The following is a 17,115-nucleotide window of genomic DNA, read 5'->3' as shown; positions in this document are numbered from 1 at the left end:
AAGAAATATACAACTACCAGAAGTGGTTATATTTCGTATATCTCATTGTAACTAAATTTTGTTAACCACCAGAAGTGGTATATGCCTATGACCACCAGAAGTGATAATTTAGGCTTTCTATGGTTACAATTAAAGATAAGCTAGAGAAATATTCTCTATATTACATGCACGCCTCGATTTGCTCATGAAGTAGTAAATATTTTAAAAGAGGTTGAAGCATCACAATTGATTTGATTAATGCGAGTTCAGATAATTATATTCGATTTCCTGAAGAATGAGAATTTTTGATAAATATTAATCCATTCCCTGAAGTGAATGTGATTATATTAATAAAGTCGTAAATATAAACGTGCTCTTGATGTAAATATATTATAATTCACCTCCAGAAGAGGTAATATGATTGAGAGAATATATACTCAATTTTTTGTATTTTAATTTGCTCCTGAAGAAGTAACACAATTGAAATTTTCTCCCGAAGCAGGAAAATATTATGAAACTGTGTCTTTCTGTGCGTAAATAAAATAATGAGCTATTCAAAGTTATTTTTGAAGTACATTTTCATTCCCTGTAGTGAATGAAGAAATACTACAACTCACCTCCGGAAGAGCTAGAATAACAGATGATATAAATATAATTTTTGTGGCATAAAGATCATTGTCGCACGTACTTGTTGTACGTAAAATATCTTGGATAATTTTATTAAATATCATTCTAAGAAAAAATTATTTTTGTAGAATGCTTTCTACTACAACCACATTAATATATTATGGTTAGTTATTGAGTTCCCCGAAGAAAATAACAACTCGTGTATCTTTCCTTAAAAGATGCAATGACTATGTGGTTGTCATATTGATACAAAATATTCAAATGTTAATGATATTTCTCCTTGAATGAGATATTTGTCACAAAGTTAGTGGTAGAAATATTAAAATTCTTAATTTTCGTCATTTATAAATTTAGAATTAGTTTTATATTGTTCATTTGATTATGATTTTATCTCATGATACCAGAAGTGTCTGAGCAATATTTGATAGTACAAAATGTATCAACAACTCCTGAAGAGCTAATTGTTTATCTAGAAGACACATGACACCAGTGGTGTCTGATAAATATTAGATTGTGGATAATAAAGGAAGGCTCTCGAAGAGCTTATATACAAATATGTCATTCATATTATATGATTATGGTCAAAACATATGTTGTAGTAAACCTGAAGTTTACTAATATAAATGGCTATCATATTGAGACTACAAATGATTAAAAGATTGAAAATCTTCATGTTTCCACAATCATATAGGGTAAATATGTATGTGAGAAGTTACCTGCCTTATTCTTCAAATTTGTACTACATCATGTATCACAGTAAATCAGAAAGTTTACTGATGCAAAAGTTTATGCCATAGTAAATCAGAAGTTTACTTAGAGATAGCACATGCCATGATAAACTTGAAGCTTTCATTTGACATTTTTAAATGAGCTATTTGAGAATTCAGATAAGCATATACTGAAGAACTAGAAGATTCTTCAAAATTCTCTTGTGTTGCTTGTTCTCATAAAAACTTGATTATACCAACTAAAGTTGGACTAAAATCCCCGAATTCTGAAATATATATAAAAGGTGAATATGGGCTCATTCACCTATCATGTGAATCACTTATAGATGCATATATAAGATGGTTACATGTATGTTTATTGTCAACCTACAGTTTGATATTTGAAATTGTCTTTCTCAATTAAGAGCATAATTTTCAGATTATGAAATCAAGATAGTTCATCTTGATGATGCTGGTTTATATCCAAGCTAGTTTAGTATTGAATACCTCCTATTAATGGCTAAACTATTGCTTATGAGAACAAAGCCTCATGTGTTGGTCTAAGATTTTCTAAATTGCATGCAGCAACACTTGTATGCATCAGACCAACAAAATATGATAAGTCCTCCCCTCACAATTGGTTTAGGATCAGAAACCAAATATTTTTACTATCTAATAACTTTTGATGTGTGGTATATGATTAATTTCTCTACCACAATGCACAAAGATAGATTTTTCAAAGAAGATTGGGGATATGAGTTAGTTTTTCTAACATTTGGGGGATGAAATAAACAACTGAAAAATATGCTATATGAATCGAATTATCATTAATATGATCCTCGCCTAGAAGATAATTCAAGTCAAATTCCAGAAGCATTTGCTGATCCAAAATTAAATATCATATTCCAGCTGCAAATGCTCCTATTAAAATTAAAATCCCTGAAGGGTAAAGTTTAATATACGGATGAAGCGTAGTAAACCGATCGGTTCCAAAGGTAACAATCCTTGAAAAGGATAGGAGCAAATGATTACAATGAGGAGGAAATGAGCTCTAGAAGAGCCCACGACATAACATTTTATGAAACTCCAGAAGAAGTTCAGGTACCTGAAAATAAAGAAAGTGATGAGATCTCAACAAGTTATGTTGCTTAGGAACCGATACAAAATGATCGTCGGAGATATATTTGATATAATATAGTACACAATATTATAAATGATTGTGAGGATCGGACCTGTAGTCCAGACACCTGAAGATGTCATGCCATCTAAATGCAAGTCATAACCTCTATGACTCATTTGATTAAGTCAAAATGAAGATCCCTGGAGGATTTAAAATGCTTAAAGCATATAATTCAAAGTCTCGAGAAATGTACTCAATCATTACAAAAATCTTAGTATGAATTAAAACAATCAGGGCGCATATGATATAATCGCCTCACTAAATTGATGAATGAAGGTTATATAAATGATGACACTTGTCCATGCATTTTTACAAAGAAAACAACATCAAAGTTTGTTATACGTGATGTTTATGTTAATGACATAAATCTCACAAGAACTCCAGAAGAGATCCAAAGGGAAAAACTGTCTTAGTCTGCAAATTGAATATTTAGCAGACGGGATCTTTATCCATCATTCTGTCTATACAGAAAATATCTTAAAACACTTTTACATGGACAAAGCGCACCCATTAAGTACACCAAATGGGTGTTCGATCACTTGAAGTGAATAAGGATCCGTTCTGACCTCCAGAAGAGGATGAGGAACTCCTTGGTCCTGAAATACTCTATCTCAGTGCAATTGGTGCACTTATGTATCTTGCTAATGCTAACAAAGGTGGCGCATATCATATTGGTTATGCAGATGCAGGTTATTTATCCGATCCCCATAAAGTTCGATCTCAAATCGGGTATGTGTTTACATGTGGAGGTATTGTCATATCATGACGCCTCACAAAGCAATCTATTGCTGCTACTTCTTCAAATCATGGTGAGATAATAGTTATTCATAAAGCAAGTAGGGAATGCATATGGTTGAGATCAGTGATTCATTTTATTCAAGAAAAATGTGAGGAATGTGATAAAAGACCCATAATTTTATACGAAGACAATGTTGCATACATAGCCCAATTGAATGGAGGATTTGTAAAAGGAGATAGAACGAAGCACATTTCACCAAAATTATTCTACACACACGATCTTCAGAAAAATGATGACATTGATGTGCAACAAATCCGTTCAAGTGACAATCCGACAGATTTATTCACTAAATCTTTGCCAACTTTAACTTTTAAGAAGATGGTATACAAGATTGGAATGCGGAGACTCAAATATTTGAAACAAAGTTTTTATCAGGGGGAGAAAAATATGCGATGTACTCTTTTTTCCTTACTAAGGTTTTTTCCCACGGGGTTTTACTTATAAGGTTTTTAATGAGGCAGCTAGAAATACGTATTACTAAATATGTGTACTATTTTTCTTTCACTAGGATTTTTCCCACCGGGTTTTTTCTAGTAAGGTTTTAACGAGGCACAATACCTTTTAATGAACATCCAAGGGGGGTGTTATGAAAATAATTATTGTGGATGTCCATTTATTACCCCGCTATAGATAATCTTCCTGAAGAAGATTATCCATTTAGTACTCTGTTGAAGTTTATCTATAAGTAGTTGATGCAAGCAGGTTGCAAGTAGCTCAATGAAATGATTTGCAGCAGCTTCTTATTAAACAGGCAGGTTACAAGCAGCTCATGCAGATAGCTTTCAAGCAGCTAAAGAAAAGCCTTGCAGCTGCTTCCTGAAAAGCCTCGCAGTTGATTCATTTCTTCTATAAATAGAGATGTTTTCAGTTCATTATGTACAACAGTTTGAAGTTGAATAAAAATATCAATCTCCTTCTATACTTGTCTTCGATTTCTTTACTTTACAGTCTTTATTTTATAACAGAACTTAGGATATTATCTAAGGCTATTTTTCAATTGTAGGTAAAGAAATGACCACTCCACACTATTTTTACAATTTGATTAGCCCCGGAAATTAAAAAGAGTTAGTTACATAGGTGTGACAGCGATCTGTATCATACAGATTTACCATTGTCTTTCCGTAGGTAATAAAATTGATTGATATTTGAAAGTATTTTTCTGTTGATTGTCCTTAAATAAAAGAATCACGTGAATCAAGCGGGGGTTTTCACTTTTAACCCGCGTCAGAAATTATTTATATTTGGTAGACGAAAAAGCGTACTCCCTCTATTTCAATTTAGATGACATATTTTTACAATTGAAAATAATTTAAATTTAAACTCTTCATTTTACCCACTTTACCCTTAATGAGAAGTTTTTATAATCATACAAATATCATGGCTCCACAAAGTTTACCCCTTAAGTTTTTAAGACCACAAGTCTCAAAAGTTTCTTTTTCTTTTAAACTTCATGTCGAGTCAAACTAGTTCATCTAAATTGAAACGGAAGGAATATAATTTTTGTATATAACATAAAAAATGTGTATATATATACAAGAAATATATAATTTTTTGGCTATTATTTTAAGAGCGACTATATAGTGTCATTTTCCCAATCAAGTAGTCTCAAGCTCACTTCTGCATATTGGCTCCCGATTTAGAATTAACAGAATCTTTTTTCCTCGGAAAATTCTACTATGGCTATGAAATGAGGTACGCGTCGCTTTTCTGCAGAGTGAAGATGATACAGATTTCCTACGACACTGATCGGCACTTCCAATTGAACAAAAGAAATGAAAATTTAAGAAAAACTTCTGACATACTTATCAGCAACAAGCCCGCCAGAGAGAGACTACTGAACAAAATCTAAAATGACTCAATTCTCTTACATAAGAATTTTGCTTTAATTCAGCACAATCAGAAAGTATATGCCGATAGAGGCACAAAATCATAAGATGGCATTTCCTTTGAATCGAGACATATTGATATTAGCTCACTAGCTATTTTCTTCTGACAAGCCCACCAGAGAGAGAAAGAGACGAAAGACTAGGGGACAGAGAACACAAAGCCAACAATTTACCGATGAATGTGATGATGAAACGACAACCTACTTTCTTTAAGACGTGAAAAATAGCTGAAAACATAGGTCCATTATCTTAAACGTGGATAATGACAATACAGACAAAATTGGAAACTAGTGTCTATGAAGTATGAAGAAAGTTGATACACTAGCTTAAGTCTATTGTGCCACAAGACTTACAATTTTCTTCTATCCTCCTTACAGCGACAATTATCATCATCATCAGTCACCAAAATTTCACTTATCACTAGCAACTAATTTAAAAATCCTGTGCTTGGGGATATTCGACAAGGATGTTGACTGAAAGATATGCCACAAGTCTATGCAACGGCTCCAACCTGCCCTAAAAGATCTTGAAAAGTAGACCACCATGAGTGGCAAAGAACGGAGCAAATACGAGTGACTCAACTGCCATAAGCTTGATCAAAATGTTGAGTGATGGGCCTGAAGTGTCCTTTAGGGGGTCACCAATTGTGTCACCAATAACAGCAGCCTTGTGAGGTTCAGAACCCTTTGGGCCAAGAGTCCTTGCATGCTCTGAAGCACCAGCCTGACAGAGAAATCAAAAGTTAATGGACTCATGAGTGTCTCCTAAATAACATTTTTTTTTTTAAAACATAGGGAGATGAGTCTTCTATACCTCAATATACTTCTTGGCATTGTCCCATGCACCTCCAGTGTTTGATGCAGATATTGCTATCTGTAAAGATTGGAAACAAATGAGAAGAATTTGGATATAATTCTTTAAAAAGCCCCATATTTGACTAGGTTATAGAACCAACTTAAGCAGAATGCTAAACTACAAAATCTTAAGCGCAAGGAATGTAATCGTACCTGTACACCTGAAACCAAAGCACCAGCAAGGACACCAGAAAGTGTCTCCACTCCAAAGAAAATACCAACTATGAGGGGAGTAAGCATGACTAGGGCACCTGGTGGAATCATTTCCTTGATAGACGCATCGGTTGAGATCTTAACACAAGTGGCATAATCAGGCTTGACAAGACCTTCCATGAGACCAGGAATGGTGTTAAATTGTCTGCGAACTTCCTCAACCATCTTCAAAGCTGCACTACCCACACTCTTCATGGTCATGGCAGAGAACCAGTAGGGAAGCATGGCTCCAACAATCAAACCAATAAACACCTGTGGGGTCAAGACATCAACCGTTGAAATTCCAGCCCGACTCACAAAAGCACCAAACAGAGCCAGGGACACAAGTGCAGCGGATCCAATGGCGAAGCCCTGGAAAGAAATGAATATCCACAGTTAACAAAAAGGAGAAGACGCATTGGAAGAAGAAGGAGGCCAACAGCAGAAAGAAAGACTACAGAGATAAGAAAGACTAAAGAGATGAGAGCCAAAACACGGATCATAGAACAATATTTCAATCTCCACAGACATAATCACCATCCACTTGTTAACAACTATGAACAAGATGAATTTGGAGAAGGGGAAAAAAAGAAGGATCCAGAAAGGCTCGCAAGATGAATAGAAGAAAGATGGGGTTACAAACCTTTCCAATTGCAGCAGTGGTGTTTCCAGCTGCATCAAGGGCATCAGTTCTTTCACGGATCCGGTGGCTCATGCCAGCCATCTCGGCAATGCCACCAGCATTATCACTGATAGGTCCATATGCATCAATGGCCAGTCCAGTTGCAATGGTGCTCAACATTCCAAGAGCAGCAACTGCAATACCGTACATGGCAGCAAAAGTAAAACTGACAAAGATAGCTATCGCAATAGCAAAGATAGGAATGATGACAGATTTGTATCCAAGAGCTAGGCCAAAAATAACATTCGTTGCGGCTCCAGTCCTGCAGGAGTCGGCTACATCTTGGACGGGGCTACAAACAGAAACAATTGAAAAAAGGAAATAAGACAAAGATGAAGAATTGAAGATTATCAACATAACAGGCACAACATCACAGGATGAGGTGAGACTACTACTTTTACCTGTAAGCATTGCTAGTGTAGTACTCGGTGACAAATCCAATTATAAGTCCAGCCCAAAGACCAACAGCCACACATAAAAAGAGTTGCCTGCATAATCAGACCAATTAATTAATCATTAAGCACATTTTTTACATGAACACGGACATCTTCACAGCTGTAAATTCAGCAGCCAAACAAATGAAATTCAAGCAGTGGATAAGAAATAGAAATCGCGACCTATTCAACCTCACAATATATTGTAAAGCATAGCTCACTTCTCATGCAGTAACATTTAATAACGTATGTCATATTCCATGGATAATATTCTCCAAATGTTAAGTTGATACTTACCAGTTCTTAACAACCTTCTGAGTGCCAAAGTTAAAGATGGTGAAGGAAGAAGGAAGGCAAGTCCATGTAACAATTGCAATTCCAACTGTCATGATAGCAGTTGAGATAATAAGCTGGTTCTTCAATGCTGGTTCAATTTCCTTGACAGCCTTAATTTCAAAAAAGTCGGTAGCAAAAAGGGTGGTTATCAAACAAACAAGGATTCCCATAGAGCTTATAAGCAGGGGATAACACATTGCAGTGAAATCATGATCGATTCCAAAAGACGAGATGGAAGCCACCACAAGAGCAGCACAAGATGATTCAGTATATGAACCAAAAAGATCAGATCCCATTCCAGCAATGTCCCCAACGTTATCCCCAACATTGTCAGCGATCACCTGCAAAGATATACAAATAGATTGTTGACAAGATATCGTCGGGAATAAAATACACCTAAAGAGGGAAGTTGAACTTACAGCAGGATTTCTGGGATCATCTTCTGGAATGTTCCTTTCAACCTTACCAACAAGATCAGCACCAACATCAGCAGCTTTGGTGTAAATACCACCACCAACCCTACCAAAAAGAGCCATTGAGGATCCGCCAAGCCCATAGCCAGTAATTGCCTCAAAAAGACCCTCCCAGTCATCACCATAGTATAGCTTGAAGAGATTAATGGCAATGTAAAGAACCAGAAGGCCATTGGCAGCAAGGAGAAAACCCATCACTGCACCAGACCTGAATGCTACAATAAAAGCTTTCCCAACACCTTTTCTCGCTTCCAAAGTTGTTCTTGCATTCGCATATGTTGCAATTTTCATCCCAAGGAAACCAGAAATAACGGAAGTGATAGCACCAAGCAAGAAGGATACAGTGCTGAAGATGGCAGTTGCAAGGGCTGGCTTGCACCTCTTCTCCTTGTTGTAAGTACATGGCTGGCTACTAGTGCTAAAGCCTTCAACCGAGCCCAGGAAAAGGAAGATCAGGATTGCAAAAGCAATCATGAAGATACCAACATACTGATATTCAGTGAAAAGGAATGATGTTGCCCCTGCCATAAGCAATCATTTCAGATATTAGATAGTCGTAAAGAACAAAAGGTACCAAGCATGTAGTGCGGGTCTAGACAACCTAATTTATAAGCACGCTTGTGCGTGAGGAAAGCAAGATCAAAACGTGCGAAAATGTTGAGAATAGAACCAATAAGGAAAAAATTTGACAGCAGTATAATATCTAAACCTACTCAATTGCATATGCTAGTTAACTGGGGACAGACTTTTTAGTGTGTGCTTATTTTGAATTTTGTCCAAATTGTACATGATAAACATGTGTATTATGCACAAAGTTTTGATAGGCTTCATGCTTAAGCTAGACAAACCAAATTGTTTTCTCCTAATTATAATATAGATAGCAGTAGTCCAAAAATGTACCACACTTCCATGCTACTCCCAAGAAAACCACATGAGACAATACGAACAACGGAAGAATGCTTTAAAAAGGGATTGCAAATTTCAGGAATTGACCATTTAACAGTTCTACTTTCCAAAGTAGTTCCACTTAGACAAAGTGCCAAGGCAATCCTCATGACTCAAACAGCAAGCAATATATTTCATTAAGTTCGATTGTGCAAGGAAAAGAGTACCGACCACAACTATTATCAACCAAACAAAAATGATTAGGGACAACTAAAGATAAAGTCAGGTTAAGGAAATAACAAATATGCAGCTTTGACTAAAAATGATGCTGCATACTTTGAAATATTCAAAAATGATAAACATAGTTGAAACAGCACTAACATCCTAAACATGTGTAAACATACGCTAAAAAGTCTTAAACCTATAACTTCCCATTTAACAGAGGGCTGCAAAACTGACTTTTTTCATTCCATAATAGTCACGTGAATCTAAGCAGTGCAATGAAAACCTCTCAATTTATTAAAAAGCAACTTAATTAAAATAAAACCACGATGCTTCAATAAGGACAGCGAATCAGCAAAGTTTCCCACTTAAAGTTACTTCACTGAGCATCACAAAAATAGAATTTGCTTACTATATTCTATCGAAATCCAGGCAAGCTGATAAAAATCAAATCGAACAAAGGTAGATCCAGGGTCAGAGCCAGCTCGCAGAAGAGCTGAACTCAGCAACCTCAAAGCCGTAGGATATATCACGATAAAATGTTTAACTCATTAAGTGAATACGATAAAAAAAAATTAACTTCAAGCACAAGGAGGTCCATAATCACTTAATTTAGACGGCAAAATAGAAACAAAGGCGAAATTTCGCACTCTTTTATATATGTGCAAAATGAGATGAAAAGAAGAGCACATATAGACAAGTAGGAGTGAAGCTAAATCTGAGACGGACATAAAGAGATCCAAAGTAAGAACTTATTTCACCTTCAGATATGGCATTCTGTATGTCGGCGCACTTAGCAACAACGTTGTGGTCGTTGATTCCTTCTTCTTCTTCAATCAAACAGTCGCCGTATCCATTCTTGTTGTTTTTGTTGCTGCTTGGAGAAGTGGCTCCACGTTCCGACGAGACTTTCACGCGCGAGACAAGGTACCATTGGACTAAAGAGAACACGATTCCAATGACGGCGCAAACTGGAATAACTATTTGCGTTCCAAGATCTGGTAACAACGCCGACCCCATCCTTTACCGGAACCCTAAAAGACCTCGCCCGGAAAATATATTAAAAGAAAACTAAGAGGAGGGTGAGGAACGAGTGAAGAATGAGTTTCACGGCTTTTCGGAGGGTTTCCGAAGTACAAGGAGCTTAGCTGCTATTTTATACTGATGATAAAAGAGGAGGATCGAGGATTTTGTGAAAATTGAACGTCTTTATCATAGTTATGATGGACATTCGTCTTTTGGCCGTTAGATTCTATGCTAAATGCATGATTCAAGGATGATCAGACGGCAACGATACTCGTGATTGGAACACTCCGCAGGACTTGAGTAGAGCGGGAAATCTAACAAGAAAAATAAAGGAAAATAAGGAAAAAGGGAAAGGGCGTATTTTTAACGCATCTTTGGATCATTCTTTCCATTTTAACCTTTTCTTCTCGCTATTCACTGTTTTCCGGTCATTGGATAAAAGAATCTATTAATTGACATAATTAATTATACGTAAAAAAATTGAAATAAATATTTTAATCAGTATTAGTTGGTATTTTGATAAAAATTATAAGTAACCTATTTTTAGAATAACTACACATATAGTATTAAAAATAACTTAAAGAAGTGTAGTATTACTACAAGTATCAAACCTAGAAATGTGACCGAAATAAAATTCAAAAATATATTAAATACTTTCCATATTAGACACAGTATACACTTAGATCCAATTAAGCTAAATCTTATCCTCTTTTTTTGTTTTAATTGGTGAAAGCTAAAATCTTATCCAAATAAATCTAGTGTCAGCCATGAGGTGGAACCGTGTAAGTTTGGGATACATAAATTTGGTAGGAAAACGAAATACTAAGAAAGAGTAATCACCTAGGTAAATTACCTTCTCTCAATTTCATAAGAATATTTAAAAAGTAGCATTTGTACTAAAGTGATTAGCTCAATTATAATAGAATTTTCTATTGGTACAAAACTTGGATTATGTATTATGTGAAAAATATAGACAATAATTTTATAATGTGAAAACGTATAATATGACCTATACATATCCCAGATCTGATACTTTATAATAAAAATGATAAACGACACTTAAGATAAATGGCATGAAGTAGGTGGTTAGATATAAGTTAGAGCACAATTATAATATTTCTCATCATGTTCAATTCTATTAGTTTAACTTACAGCTTGTTTGGGATGGTTGTTACATATTATATTGTATTGTATTATTATTTTAAGTACAATATTTGTTTTGTTTGTTACTTAAATTTTATTGTATCGTGTCCTTAAATTCGTCGTTACGTAACGACAAAAAGTGTCACTTTATGTAACGATGGATTTAGTGTGGTGGCGTCGTTATCTTCCTCTTTTATCTGATTTTACCCTTCTTTAATTATTATTAAATAATCGCATTTTCTTACTTTATTCTATTTTTTTATACAATAATTCTATTATGTATCTTATTTTTTCTTAGTAATGTTGCAAGTTTATTCTTCATACTTTTGGTGCGTGACATCATGAAACGATGGCAAACGATACAATCTATCCACACATTGTATTAATCAAACAATACAATACAATATAGTATATTATGAAATGACATGTAACAACCATCCAAATAAGCTGTTAATTTATCGATAATGGAACAAAATCACTAGAGTAATACTTGAAAGCTTGTGCAATAGATAAACATCATCTCAATTTTCAAGTTTTAAGCAATTTAATCGTTTTGAATTAAAAAATGCGAATAGGTAAATGATTTAGAGCATTTCTAGAATGAAAAGAGTCATAACTAAAATAGAATATATGTTCTTATTAGATGCACTATAATTAACTAGAAGGAAAATGTTAATTACAAATGTGCAGTTTCAGCAGCATAAATTCAATGCTGAATTGCAAGTTGGATGAGCAACTGAAAATGGCATATGAATGCGTTTTTTGAACGTCATGCATGCCTCCCATCGGATATTACCTTTTTTATCCTTCTTTATTTTTTGTTTGTTTTTTAGCTGTACTTTTTACTTTGTACAAAATAGGAGTAAGTTTTGTGTACATCCAATCGTCCGAGATCTCACTTGTGAGATCACTATGGATATATTATCGTTGTTGTTATTTAGTTTTGTTTGTTTTTGTAATTTATTTTTTTGGTAAGAGGGGAAAATCGCAACCGCTACAACCTCTCCCACAACCTCTGCCCTTCGGGTGAGCACTTTGTGCATACTGGGTAAACTTACCCCTGTGTAATAGCCTGCAAACCACACAGAGATGTAAACCGTACTAGGCAAGCCTTGTGCGACATCCTCAGCCCAAAAGGCATTGAGGGGTATTCGACCCTAGATCATCCATGTGGATGACCACCCTCCAAACCAGCTGGGCAACCCGGAAGGATTTTTGTAATTTATTTAGACGTTCAAAAATGTCGCTTTTCTTAAAATTTAACTTAAACATTGATAACTCCATGAACAGTGGTAGGTAGAGGTGTCAATGCTTCGGTTCGGCCAGTTATTTTATAAAATTAGTATCATACCAATTTTTCGGTTATTCTATTATGTATAACCAAAATTAGACTTTTCGAAACCGTCACAATCATGTCGGTTTCTCTTCGGTATCGGTACGGTTCGGTTAGTTTTCGGTATTTTTTTAAAAATCATGTAAAATTCACCGGTAGAAATAGAATACAATAACATATATTCTTTTATAGGACGTAACAAAACTCTTTCTAGACATTTTTACTGTTTAAAGGGTGATGAATTAAAAAAATAAAATATGGCTAGAGTATAGATCCATCAACTATTCTACAACAGCGTAAAAAAAAATCAAGCAAGGAAAAAAAATATATAAATCACACGAGTGAAAAAATATTAACCAAGCTAGGAATCAAGAATAAAGTATATAGAAGATTAAATATTCAAAAAGATAAATATAAATTATATGAAAAGAAATATATTCAATAAATTGTAGTTTGCTACTCATAATCGTTAGAATATTTTGTGTCTTGCTGAGATACTTGAAATAACTTACTTTAAGTATAAGTAGCGTAATAGGTTTTAGGAATTAGTATTTTTGAGTTTAATTATTTGTTGGCTTGTAACAGTTTTCATAATTCCAAGGTCCAAAGAAAAATTTAATGCATTATTATTTTTAAACTTATTATATAAATATATTTTTCACATGTAAAATTTATTCGGTATTTTTTCGGTTTATTTTTATAAAATAAAAAATATACCCTAATTATCGATGCAGTTATAGATTTATATAAAAACCTACGATTTTTTTAAAAGAAACCTAAAAATCGATTCGGTACGGTTCGATTCGGTCAGTTTAGTGAGTTTTCGAATATCCATTGACACCCCTAGTTGCAGGATGAAGGTAGAAGTAGAATGATAACTTATGTCCTTTAATTTGTTGCAAAAGGTGTGTATAAGTGCGGATTACGCAGATTAAATGTTTTAATCTTTAGCCTTAATTCAAGTATTATTTTTATTTTTTAAAAATTTACTTAATTTCAAATTAGATGAAAAGTAAATTTAAGTTACGATCACAAAGAAAATTGTTTAACTCTTCAAGTAGTAATAATATCATATAAAATGAAGCATGAAAATATATATCAATAAAGTCAAGGTTTTTTGTTTTATAATGCAAGAATATGTAAAGTAAATACTTTGGTGAAAATGGAACTTGCACCTCAACAATATAAGATGGAGCTACTATTTTTAAATGTAGCTCTAATTTCCTATTCTTTTTTGAAGAATTAACCTAAATAGCCGATCACCCAACCGATTAAGCTTAAAACAGTCAGTGAATGCATAACTTATGTATTATACGTGTATAGTTATGTATAATCATTATATAATTTATGTATATGACTAAGAAAAGTAAATAGTGACTATGGCTGCTATTTTTTCTTTTTTTTTTTGAAGAGTTTTCCTATTCATATTTTTTACTATCACCTTCGATTCAAATACATTCATCAACAAAGATAAAAGCAAAAAAAGTGACAATGATATAATCTTATCCCACAAATGATTGTGAAAGGCCTATGACTTTGTCACGATCCCAACTTTCAAGTGTTTCGTCACATTTGGCAAATTTTCGTGGCATTAACCCCACATTTTCCAGTATTCACTTCGCAACTAATCATAGAAATTTTCACTTTCAACATCTCTATTATGCTAACATCGTTATTCATTCATTTCTCAACCTTTTTATGCTACTCACCCTATTTCTCAACCACTGTTTTCCTTTAATTATGGCTCACTGGAATTGATACTAATCACTAAAGTGTTTTATTACAACCAATTAAAAATCTGATGGCAAATAAGATAATTTAGTAATTACTATAATTGCATAAAGACTTGTGAAACAACATTAGATGATTTTAGTATTTCAAACCCGAAATAATTTTAGTTTAACAAATACATTTATTCTGAACTAATAAACTGTAAATAACGGGATATGTTGCATGTCATTGTCATCCATCGTTGAACATAAGATATTTTCTAGGAATATAACTTAATCTCGTAGCCTAAATTAGTTTTACAGGTTAATAAATAGTTCACTTAAATTGTATATTCAGGTTACCTTATTTCTTTAGGAAAGATCAATCTAGTTCGCATGCGAGGAGTCAGGCAAACAACTAGTCATTTGGGGTGAGATCTTAGATTTCAAGGGAAAAAATAAAAAAAGAAGAATCCTGATTTACCACTGATAATTGAAAATTAGCCATAGTTTTAAAAGTAATTGAAATTTAGTCACTTTTTTATGTGAAAATAAAATCTAAACAAAAATACCCTTAAAAATCTCGAAAAATTCCAGCATAATATGTTGGAGTTCAAATTTATTCATAATATGCTGGAGTTCCAAAACGTAATATCCTGGAAGTTTATACGCAAGAGTTCTATAATTCAACATATTATGCTGTAACTTTCGTGTTTCAGCTAGAGTTCTTTTGTCCATATTTTATCTCTGCCTTAAATAGCGGCTACTTTTTAAAAAATTTGCAAACACTGACTTTTTTTCAACAACTACCCGTAAAATGGCTATGTCATGACTAACAACAATAACATATCTTGTATATTGTCAAAAACGGGGTCTAGGAAAAATAGAGTGTATGCAGACCTTATCCTTACCTTGTATAAATAGAGACTCCGCTCAAGTTATCAGATCTTAGATAACACTCAACAAATAATTGGTGTGACCAAATCAATTTCATTGAAAGAAGCAAACCTAATGTTGCATAAATTTGTTTCTTTGTTTGCTTTGACTTGAAAGAGATGAGAGAGGAATGGGCCCTGGCCCATCTCAACAGAACTTAAATATTCATATTCTGCTCTCAGGGATAACTGGCCCTAATCGCTTTCTGCGGATCCCATCTATACTTTTTGTTTTAATTTTTAGTCTCTTCACTCCCAAATTTTTCCCATTGGTTGCTTTGGGCTACTGCTGAATATTTAAAGAAGATTCTCTTATCTTCTCAAATTTAACACCATGCCAAATTGGCCCAACACTATAGATTATTGCCTGCTACAGTTATGGATACAACAACAATAACAACCCAGTATAATCTCATTAGTGGGTGTGGGGAGGGTAATGTGTATGCAGACCTTACTCCTACCCTGGTGTAGAGAGGCTATTTCCGATAGACCCTCGGCTCCCTCCCTCCAAGAACTATCCACCTTGCTCTTGGGGTGACTCGAACTCACAACCTCTTGGTTGAAAGTGGAGGGTGCTCACCACTAGAGCAACCTGAATTTGTATAATAGTATTATACTCCCAAGTTGGGTTCCTTTTCTGCTCATATTAATGTAACATATTACTACGCTAAATATTTGTCCAACTACCATAAAATTTGCAAGTGTTCAAGTCACTATCACGAGAAATTACATAGAGATTTCTCGAAGTAATATGTGAACGAGTGATGTTTTGTGCAATGCATTGCCCTTTTAATCACCGTAATGTGACTGATCTAACACTTTAGCGGCACCAAAAGAGGACTAAAGGTAGCAGATTGAGGACAGCATAGCTTTTTTAGAGGCCAATCTTTAAATTTTGTTCTCCATAAATCAATGAACTTTTAGCCTTTAAAAGTAATTGAATAAACTAACACACCAGATTAAACTTTAAAGAGAGAGAGGATTTAAAAGTGACTACAAAAAGGTCGTATGTGCAAATCCCTATCAATATGTGAATCCACGGAATACAACTGATGCAAAAGCTTATTGCCATCTGGTATTAATACATCTAACTATAGTTAATTAATGTAAATTTATACCTTAGTTATTACTTAATCATGACATGTATATTAGTTTGGTAATTTCTATCCGAATTGCCTAATGAAACCATGAAAGGCAGACCAAGTGGCATCACAATAATTATTCGATGGCGCTAAAAAAACAAGAGTGTCTTTTCTATGAAGAGAATAAAGGCAGAGTATCTTCTCTCTAAGTCCTCTTCATCTTCATCTTCTAAAAACTCCTGCTATTAAAAATTATGACTAACCTCACACACTCCACCAATTAAATTTCCCAAATTCCTCCAAAATCACTGGACATCACTCATAATCACGGAAACTTTAATAATAAGAATAGTGTAGGGACTCATTCCCAGCCTAATACAACCTCTCCATCTCCTCAAAAGCCTACACCTTCCTTCAAGGATATGCTACTAGTGAATTCGGAAGAAATTCACATATCCATGCAGCAAGGGGAACCCACACTCAACCCATGCCATACGACTCTCCAATGGATGACTTAGAGCAGGCTCACCCACATACGCAAGATATGGAAGCAATTAGTGAAAAATTACAAATCAACCTATCAGTGGAAGATCTCCAACGCATCTATCAGCCTTGAAAATATTCACTCATC

General features: G+C 34.3%; 1 protein-coding gene across 1 annotated transcript; it reads right to left on the bottom strand.

Annotated features, from left to right (window-relative positions):
- Positions 1 to 5,402: 5,402 nt before the first annotated feature.
- Positions 5,403 to 10,908, bottom strand: LOC107794544 (pyrophosphate-energized vacuolar membrane proton pump-like). Its single transcript, XM_016617043.2, has 8 exons — positions 10,018 to 10,908; positions 8,096 to 8,670; positions 7,638 to 8,017; positions 7,308 to 7,394; positions 6,868 to 7,198; positions 6,186 to 6,596; positions 5,992 to 6,051; positions 5,403 to 5,901 (listed from the first exon to the last, which is right to left on the bottom strand). The coding sequence occupies exons 1-8, from the start codon at positions 10,274 to 10,276 to the stop codon at positions 5,695 to 5,697; spliced, it is 2,310 nt and encodes a 769-aa protein (XP_016472529.1). The 5' UTR covers positions 10,277 to 10,908; the 3' UTR covers positions 5,403 to 5,694.
- Positions 10,909 to 17,115: the final 6,207 nt, after the last annotated feature.

This window comes from Nicotiana tabacum, chromosome 4 (genome assembly GCF_000715075.1).
Source record: "Nicotiana tabacum cultivar K326 chromosome 4, ASM71507v2, whole genome shotgun sequence".
Lineage (NCBI taxonomy): Eukaryota > Viridiplantae > Streptophyta > Magnoliopsida > Solanales > Solanaceae > Nicotiana > Nicotiana tabacum.
Note: the sequence above shows the minus strand (reverse complement) of the source record. Positions and strands in the feature narration are given on the sequence as shown.

Excerpts from the sequence above, each read along its gene's own strand:
- LOC107794544 (XM_016617043.2), bottom strand. The coding sequence starts at position 10,276 with ATGGGGTCGGCGTTGTTACCAGATCTTGGAACGCAAATAGTTATTCCA. Across the intron at positions 6,052-6,185 it reads CTTTGGTTTCAGGTGTACAG|ATAGCAATATCTGCATCAAA; the intron begins GTACGATTACAT and ends CAATCTTTACAG. Across the intron at positions 5,902-5,991 it reads ATGCCAAGAAGTATATTGAG|GCTGGTGCTTCAGAGCATGC; the intron begins GTATAGAAGACT and ends TTTCTCTGTCAG.